Below are 9,993 nucleotides of genomic sequence, written 5' to 3'. Positions count from 1 at the left end.
TTAAACGAAACAGTAACTCAACCAACCTATAGTGATTACCTTTAAAAAAAATTCAAATAAGGAACTGATCTGAATGAGCATTTGGGGCTTAACTTGCGTGGTTGTAGACTTGTTTTCCTTTTCTAACCTATGATGAAGTTAAGAGTAGCACACTAGCACTACAAATACTTGCAAAGGAAGATCCTTAACGCGCCCCGAGAGCGTGCTCCTGTTTGCACAAAACAAGGAAGCAAAAGGACAAAACTTACCACAAAAAATGACTTTACAAGGCGCGTGGAGACAAACCACTGAACTTCAACTCTGAAAACTGATACTACTACTACTACTACTACTATTACATGTCCATGTTCAAAAAGAAAAAGACCCCATCAAATCAAACTTCAAACCCCATTTTCTTTCCTCTATCCTTTAGACTCAGTCTACATTGCATTCAAATGCAAAGCCCGCCACCCTTTTCTTTATGATATCATGCATTATTAGCAAAATTCAAATCTCACTTTTGACTATTCCCATTTGCATGTCTCATTGTCTCTTCTTTATTTATTATTTATTTATTAAACTATAATATGCCTTTATTATCATTGAACTGAGAATAGAAGTTTGAGTTTCCTTAAAACAAAGGACACACCCCAAATTCACCTTTAACACAATCTTCTTTTTCTTTTTCTTCTCTTTATCTGCTTCTTTTTCATCATTCTTATATCATTCAAAAAACATGAAGATCTCATCAAACTCTTCTTATTCATCATCATCATCTTCCTCAAAATTTGACCCACCTGCAGCTATGTGCAACAACTCCAAAAATGGCACTTCAGGGTGCTTCAATGCAATCCTCCGCAGGATTCTCTGTTCTGGTGGCCTCCCAACACACCCATCAGATCAAATTAGAGACTTTGATTCAAATTCAATTCTGGGTAGTACCAAAGATCAAAACTTTAATGCCAAAAAGCACCATGCTAAAGCCACCACTAGTAGTGTTAGTTCCTCTGGTACTACAACAACAACAACAGCTACTACTACTACCACAACTCCAGGAATAGTTGCAAGGTTGATGGGTTTGGATTCAATGGTGGACATTCCTTCGAATTCATCGCTTTTGCGAAGCAAATCGATGAATTCGGTGGATTGCTTAGGGGAGTGTAATAGAATGGATGGTTTGCATAAGAGGGTAAAATCGACATTGTCATTCAGGGAGGTGCCAACTTTCCTCTTACTTGAAAATGAAAACTTCTTTGTTCTTAGCTTTGAGAAGAAGAAGAATGATAAGTCCATTGGGAAGAAAAGGGAAATGGGTTATGGTGGTGAAGAGTTGAAGGAAAAGAAGAGAGAAAATGTGAAGAGTAGCAAAAGTGTTGCTAATGGAAAGCTTCAAGAGATTACCAACACTTGTTACTATGAGAAGAGTAGGAAGAAGAACAAGAACAAGAAGTGTTTTGATTCTGAAGCAAGGAAACTATCACAGCCTAGGATCCTTATAGATGATGGTGTGAGGATGAAGAGGAGAAGGGGGAGGAAGAGGAGTAATTCAAAGTGCGAATTTGAATCCAAGCCTTCAGAAGATACAAGCCCAGTTTCTGTTCTTGATTTTCAGAAGAGGGAAGCTTGTGGAACAGGTTTGTTTCATTTTAATCTCTTTAGTTCAACTTTTGTGTTCTAGTATTTGATTTGTTTCTCAAATAATTGATTGTGACCTTTTGCAGCCAATTCCAATTCAAGAAGAAAATTGTCACCAGAGCTTGATGAGAATGATCAGAAAATTCTTTGGCGTTCTGATGGAAATTTGATGGCTGAAGAGGGAAAATCTACGGCAATTGAGAGCAACAAATGTGAAGAAGGATCAAAGAAAAAAGAGAAGCATGTGAAAAATTGGGATGGAATTTGCATGCTAGCTAAGGAGGATGAACTAGCATGGATGAATAATAATAAACAAGATGGTGATTTAGGAAGCATTAGTGCTGATTTTGCGTCTCATATTTTTGATCAGTTGTTAAATGAAGTGATTCATCAACTTCTAGTTGAGGATCCATGATCCACTCACAACTTTGCAGATTCAAAAAATTGTAAAAATAAGTAATATAATTCAGCATATTATTGTATTATTATTGTTAGTAAAGTGTAAAAAGATTTAAATTCCATATCCTCTATTCTTGTTTTTATTATGTCATTATTGTTGTGTCCCTATCACATAGGCACATAGCGCACCCAAGTTTCCTTCCCTTTTTACCTTTACTTTAGCTGAATTTGGTGCTGAGATTCTTGCAAAATTATAGGAAAAGAAAGAAAAATAATGGTAACACAAATTGATAAGACATATTTCTGCTGTATATTTTTTTTATAGTATAAAACATAAATTTTTATATTTTTTATTAATTATTTTTAATACAAAAGTTCAAATATATATATAAAAAATATAAACAAAAATTTTGTACATAATATTATTGAATCCATAGAGAGACACGGTGGGAAAAAGCTTTTAAACCAAACACTGATAAAAACGTGTTCGAGATGCGGAATTTTTTATTTTATTATTGGTAAAAAAATGGAATTTTACTTAAAAATGTCTATAAATAATATTTAACAAAAAGTTGGAGACGTATTTTTTTTGTGATCATCTGCCTCTCATAAAATGCTTATATGGTCAACACGTAGCAATACACTTTTTTTGTATTGTGTTTTTGTATTTAAAAAAAATCTACCTAAAGCAATTCACCTCCTAAAAATTATTAGCCTTCAAAACCTTACAAAACACCGCAACATTTAATAATGAGGCATTACACCAACAATTACCCAAGATCCAAAAAAATGAGCCTTCGTTATGCTTCCATTAAGACATCATCATTATCATTATTATTATATGTAATTATGGAAATTTAACGGTAATAATATATGAGTCTTAAATGAATATCATCATTTAAGAGTCTTAGCATTTGATATAAGATTGGGGACAATTTACATAATATCGCAGAATAGATAGTATTACAACTTACAAGTTTTACATCTTTTAAGGATAAAATTTTTAAAAAATTTATAAATGTGAGACATCTTTTATTTAATGAGCTAACTTTTAAAGTTAAATAGCCTCAAATACAATTTTAATATACATATTTCAAAATAACTTTTTTCATATCTCAAACACATTTCGGATGCAATTGTCCTATAATTATGTATATTGCAAGAAATCCTAAAATAAAAATTATAAATCCAACATTAATTAATTAATCTTTAATAGTTTAATCTTTTCACTCTACCAATCACTGCACTTAATTTTCTTTTTCGAGTATTCTCACCCTAGCTAATATAATGTTCTTGATTCGAATCAAATCCCATATGTAACCAAAAGGATGAAAGAAAGAAAAAAATGACAATTGGTACTAGAAGTTGGTGTTATTCCAATTCCAATGGCAAAAAATCAAAGGCTTGTTACTTATTAGGATAACATCAAGTTGAAAACAAGACGATGGAACAAAGAGCATTTTCCCAGTGAAAGCGTTCTTTGGTCCCCACATTGTCTCTTCTCTTTGGCTTTTGCAATATCAAGTTATAACCTCGGGATCTTAATAATAAACTCACTAACTCTAGTCAACTTCAATTTCATCACACACCATCACTTAGTGGAGTTCTTTTGTTTTATTCATTTTTAAAATATTTTTTTTAAATCTCTACTAAACAGGCCAAATGCGGCATCCACTATAAAAAAATGCTGTTAATGGGAATAATGGCCATGTCTCCGGCCATTTCTTTAGGCTTTGTTTCACAACGGGAAAGAAAAACAATAGAGGAAGAAAACCGCATGGAATCTTAATTTTCATAAGTATTTTGGATGAAAAAAAAGGGAGGAAAATTAAAAGAAAAAGAAGAACCAATTTTCTTTGTTTGTTTTGGTAGACATGGGAAGGAAAGAAATGAATACGGTTAAAAGTAAGATTTTGAAAAGCGGTTCGAATTTATTGGTTAAATTGATTGACTCGTATATTGTTATTAAATACGGTTCGAATAGAAGCTAAAATCACTAAATTGAGAACTAACGTTGGACTGTTGAATCAGTCGGTTGAATCTAACTGTGATCCTGCCAATTTTTGAATTGTGTCAAAAATGATTGCGTTTTGGTTGCTGAACCCTATTATACTAACTTTCTAAATTTCCTAACTATTATCCTTCTCCTCTCCGGTCTCCACAACAGGCAGAGGCAGAACGCTATGCAGCACTCACCTAAATGACTGGACCTTGAGCTTCTAACGCAAGTTCCGTTCAGTCATCATTGCCATCGCAATTTCTGTCCAGCCAACGTCAGCTAGCTCTGTTTACGTAGTCACTTTTTATTGTGCAACCAGCTCTGTTTGATCTTTGAAAATCGATACCAGCGCCAACGCCACTTTTCATCGCACAACCACTCGGCGCCAGCTCTGTTCCACACTTCCATCCCGTCAGTTACTATCTTGCCTCTTGCTAGTCATTATCTCCGCCAAATCTGCTTTTTTAAAGGCTTCCAGCTTTCTTAGGTATTAATTTTTTCTTTTGTAATAATAATTGTTGAATAATTGATTAATTGTTGTTAGTTAATTTTGCTGTTGAAGATTGATTATTAATTAATTGTTGAAATATTGATTAATTGTTGGGTTCTAAACTTTGCTTTTGAAGCATTGATTAATTGTTGAAGTATTGATTAGTTGTTGGGTGCTAAACCTTACTGTTGAAGCATTCATTAATTGTTGAATAATTTTGACTATTGTCTGTTGAGTTTATTGGGTTGGGACAGGTTACTGTGATATTGTAATTGGATTGTATTGTTATTGGATTGCTGGTAATTTTTAGGTATGGATGAGAGTATCAATAAAAAATACCTAAGAATAATAATGCAGAGAATAATTCAGCTTTAAATTTGGCTTTGAATCCTGTTGCTTCAAATCTGCAGCAAGTTATGGCGGCTTTTGATGATTTATGATAAACTTGGATGTTGATATTTTATGTTTGGTCGGTTTTAGTTGTTATTTGACTTTTGAATTTGTATTTGAACGAGATTATAATATTATGGTTTATACGATACTTTTAATTTGGATGATATTTTAAAAATTATATTAGATTATAATTATATTTTAGTGTGTTTATTTATATTTTATTACAAAATAGTTTTTTATATTGAACTACAATTGAACCAATTAAACAAATAAGAGTAAAGTATCGTTTTTATCCCGAACGTTTGGGGTAAGTCCTAAAGTTGTCCCTAACGTTTCAATCGTCCTATTTAAGTCCCTAACTTTTCAAAACTGACTCAATGTTGTCCTGCCGTTAGGGATCCGTTAACAGAATTGACGACGGAACAAAATTGAGACAATTTTGAAATATTAGGGACTTAAATAAGACGAAAACGTTGGGAACAAAAATGATACATAAAAATAAATATTAATTTTATCCCTTAATAATATCAATTTTTTACTATACATAGTATTCAATTATTTTTTAATTACATCTAAGTAAATTACACTTAATCATATTACTTTCATTTTAAATAAATTAAATTTTTTTAATTTTACTCTTAAAGATTTTTAGTTATCATGAAATATTTGTATAATGACTAGTATATAAACTTGTAAAAAAGAAAAAAATAATATATATATACAATAAAATATAAATTATACCTTTTGTCTCTAATATATCAAAATTTTTTAAAATTATAAAAAAATAAATTTATTTAAAATGAAAGTAATGTGATTAAGTATAATTTATTTAGATGTAATTAAAAAATAATTGAATACTATGTATAGTAAAAAATTAACATGATTGAAAGATAAAATTAAATTAAAATTTTTTTATGTATCATTTTTGTCCCTAATATTTTCGTCCTATTTAAATCCCTAACGTTTTAAAATTATTTTAATTTTGTCTCGCTGTTAATTCTATTAACGGATCCCTAACGGCAAAAAAACATTGACTCAATTTTAAAATGTTAGTGATTTAAATAGGACGATTGAAATGTTAAAGACAATTTTAGGACTTACCACAAATATTAGGGATAAAAATAATATTTTATTCAACAAATAAACTAATAAACTAGTAAGTTCGACCACCGATTCAGTTTTCAAAAGCTTGGTTAAAAGTATCGATGTTTAGTCACCCAAAAAAATATCAATGTTTTCATCTTTACAATATAAATTGTTTATATTTAAAATTTTAACAAATGTCTTTAGCAAAATTAATTAAGGTATGTGAATATATACGACACAATATTGAAAAGCTTCAGTTGAGAAAGAGATGGAAATAAATAGTATGATTATTACAATATTGAGAGAGATAATTAAATTTATTATAATTGTACGTGACTATCATATTAATTAACACATTATTTATTGGTTTAAATATCTAGTGTCTTTATTAGTATGCTAATTGAATGGTTATTGAATATGATTTTAAATACTTATAAAATTAATTATTAATTAATAAAAATAATATATTACAACTGAATAATGAGTTTGAATGCTATAAGTATGTTGAGTTAAGAAATTAATTAATAGAATTGATGATGACAAACATTTGATTAGTGGGTAAATCACATAATTAGTTTTTTGATTATCTTTGATTAGTGATGCAGGCTAAAAACAAGTGTTGCAGCAGCCCAACATCAAACAAATGAAATATGCTAATGGGATGAATGGTAAGCAAAAATAAAGATAAGCTCAAATCATTCATCTCAAGCAAAAACTCTTCAAAGAAGCAAGGCATGGCACCAACGGACTGAACTTGAGAAGAACCTGATCCAAGCCCGAATTGATTTTCAATTCCCACCATATTGCTCCAACCAAAGCAACGTTCCTCTCATCTCAAATCAAGTCAAATCAAATCTTCAGAAAAGTAAGAAAGAGAAAGAGCTTCTTCACCAAGCAAAATACCAAAGAAGCAAGAGAGAGAAAGGCTAAGCTTGACACACAGAAATCTAATAAGAAAATCCAAACCAAATCAAGCTTAGGTTAAAGGTAATCCATCTCATCTTGCTTGCATCAAATCTTCTTCTCTTCTCCCCAACTCTCTGCTCTATCCAAAAATGACATTCAAGGGAAAGTTGTTCTCTACCCTATTCTGCTTCACATCTACGGTCACAAGTGATACTTGGGGACCAAGTAGTCTTTCAATGGCTAAGATCAAGTTGGCCCGTGAGAAGATTTCTATGGTTACTGCTTTGTGGCTTTCGGTCAAGATGAGGAAGTCAGAGGGAAAGTTTCTACTCTGGGGATTAAGGTGAAAAAGTGAATCTGTGGGTTGGTGAAGCTCAAGGCTCAAGGTGTTGACCTTGGAAGAAGAACCAAGCAATATGCAACGAGATAAAAAGAAGCTTGCTGTTCATTCAGATGCAAGGAGAGAAAATCAGAGAGTGAGAGCAGTGTTCTGTTAAGAAGTTCATCTACTTGGATAATGCTTTCTTTCAAAGAAGCATTCGGCCAATACTGAAGAACTGCATCTGAGGTTTGCGAATCTGATTTTGCACATAGCAAATAGGCTGCCGATGAAGTCAATCTCCTTCATGTTTTACTGATTATAATGTACTTTTCTATGTTTATCTTTCTGTAATTTCTGTGAGAAAAGGCATTGTGAGAAAACTCAAGTAAAAATCATGAGTTGAAAAAGGCTGAGTGAAACACTTGAGGTAAAAGCCTAGAGTTATTTTCTGATTTCTTTAGGTTGGTTAAGTGTCTTGTATCTTGTACCTTTTGGTACCCCTTCTTAGTTGGGTTAGCACTAAAAATGAATAGTTAGGTGTTAGCATAGCCAATGTCAAGTTAGGTTAGAACTTGAGAGTGAAATTGATGTATGTAATACTGCTAACTATAGTGAAATTCTTTCATAGTTGTGGAGGAGACTGGATGTAGGTTGCATAGCACAAGGCAACCGAACCAGGATACATGCTGGTGTTCAATCTTTTTCTCTTCTCTGCTGTGTTCTGTTTTCTGAATTTCATGAGACAAAAATAAATTGTCTCATAAATTTCCGCTGCTGAGTTCAAATAGAATTAGAATTGTAACTTCGTTTAAAAGGGTCGTAACAGCAACCAGTTAAGAAAGGCATAGATTCAACCCCCTTTCTCTAAGCCTACCACAACCTTCAATTGGTATCAGGAGCTAAGGTCTCAAGAATCAAGCTTAACCGCTTGGAGCAAAGATCCAATGGTGAATAACTTGGGCACAACCACAGTTGCTTACACCCTCACTGAAGGCCAGTCAAACAACCGGCCACCTTTCTTCAACGGGAAGAACTATTCCTACTGGAAAGAAAGGATAAGGATCTTCATCCAATCTATTGACTACAACATATGGAAGATCGTTGTGAGTGGTCCAAAGATCCCAACAAAAATAAGTGCTGATGGAGTGGTGACTCCAAAAGAAGAAGTTGAATGGAATGAAGATGATAAGAAGAAGATAGAGCTGAATGTTAAAGCAATCAACCTTCTTCACTGTGCTATCAGCTTTTAAGAGTACCAGAAGGTGTCTAGATGCAAGACAACCAAAGAAATCTGAAAAAAACTCTAGGTTACACACGAAGGCACTAAACAAGTTAAAGAAACGAGGATTGATATGCTGCGAAAAGAGTATGAGATGTTTAGCATGAAGGATGGAGAAAGCATTGATGAAGTGTTTGAGAGATTCTCAATCATAATCAACAACCTTGATGCTATGGGTACAAACTATGCAGAACAAACCTTGGTGAGAAAACTCCTTAGAAGCCTCACAAAAGAGTGGGAAAACACTGCCACTGTCCTAACCGAGAGTAACAGCATAAGTCCCATAACCTATGATGAGCTGAGAGGAAAACTCCTTGCCTATGAAGCCACACACACAAACACAGACTCAAAGAAAAAGGGAATAGCCCTCAAGTCACAAATAGAACCGAAAGAGAGTGAGTCTAGTGATGGTATTTCAGATGACGAGCTTTTGTTTTTTGCTAGGAGATTTAGAAGGATGATGAAGAGCAAGGACAAATACAAGGGTTCAAGTTCAAAGGAGCACAAGATAGACTTGAGCAAGGTGACGTGTCATCATTGCAAGGAGGCTGGACACTTCAAGTCAAACTGTCCAAAGCTCAAAAAGGAGGACAAATGAAAGAAAGAAAAGAAGAGAGTACTCATGGCAGCTTGGGAGGATCTTGAGAATGACTCAAATGAAGAAGAAGAATCTGAAGGAGATGACAAAGATTATTTTATGGCTGGAAACAACAATCTTGATGAGGTAAACTATTATGATTTGACCATTGAGGACTTGCATGCTATCATTGATGATCTCACTTTAAATACATCAAAACTGCTTGACAAATACAATAAATGGAGATCTGAAAGAGATGTGTTAAGAGCTGAAAATGAATTTTTAAAAGAAAAAGTGAAGAAAATTGAATGTGCTTTGGACATCATTGAAGAAAATAGATTTCTAAAATCTGAACTTGAAAAATTAAAAGGAAAGCACATGCTTTGTCCCCTATACCCTTTCAATTCAATAAAAGAAATGTTTGAAAACATGAAGTAAGATAGTTCTTTGTTAGCTAGAAATACAATAATAGTAAGTGGTGGTATGTATGTGATTGTATAATAGCTCACTGCTAGTGAATAAAGAGCTAGGATATCTCCTTCCAAGTATAGAGTGACCTACTGTCTATGGATCTCAGTTAAATAAAGATCCTTGGTAAGAAAGAAAAACAAAAAGAAAGAAAGAAAAGAGATAGCCAAAAAGTGGCAGAGAAAAGAAAAGAAAACAAAAAGAAACAAAGCTGGACACCAATAGCTTGAACCTTAAAAATATATGCCTGTGGTGTCTGTGTATTAGGATCTGCTTGGACTACTAAGCTCTTTGGAGTGCTTTAACACTCGGTGACTTGGATTAACTAATCCGGGATCATCAGCTGAAAATCCACTATCAAGAGCAACCTAACTACAAGGCATTTAGTAACCAAAAAGGTGCTGGGCATCAATGTTTAAAAGGAAAGGTAAGCCAAGTGTCCATGGTGAATAATGTGTCA

The 9,993-nt window shown here is 33.0% G+C and overlaps 1 protein-coding gene across 1 annotated transcript; it reads left to right on the top strand.

Moving 5' to 3' along the window:
- The first annotated feature begins 380 nt into the window (after nt 1–380).
- LOC107473131 (uncharacterized) lies at nt 381–2,108 on the top strand. Its single transcript, XM_016092678.3, has 2 exons — nt 381–1,613; nt 1,701–2,108. Exons 1-2 carry the CDS (start codon nt 716–718, stop codon nt 2,027–2,029), a joined length of 1,227 nt encoding a protein of 408 aa, XP_015948164.1. The 5' UTR covers nt 381–715; the 3' UTR covers nt 2,030–2,108.
- The last annotated feature ends 7,885 nt before the right edge of the window (nt 2,109–9,993 follow it).

Source organism: Arachis duranensis, chromosome 1, assembly GCF_000817695.3.
Source record: "Arachis duranensis cultivar V14167 chromosome 1, aradu.V14167.gnm2.J7QH, whole genome shotgun sequence".
Classification (NCBI taxonomy): Eukaryota; Viridiplantae; Streptophyta; class Magnoliopsida; order Fabales; family Fabaceae; genus Arachis; species Arachis duranensis.
This window is presented reverse-complemented; position numbering and strand designations above follow the sequence as displayed.

Bases quoted from the DNA above. Each gene is read 5' to 3' on its own strand.
- LOC107473131 (XM_016092678.3), top strand. From the start codon at position 716: ATGAAGATCTCATCAAACTCTTCTTATTCATCATCATCATCTTCCTCA. The intron at 1,614-1,700 runs GTTTGTTTCATT...GACCTTTTGCAG, and splicing joins GAGGGAAGCTTGTGGAACAG to CCAATTCCAATTCAAGAAGA.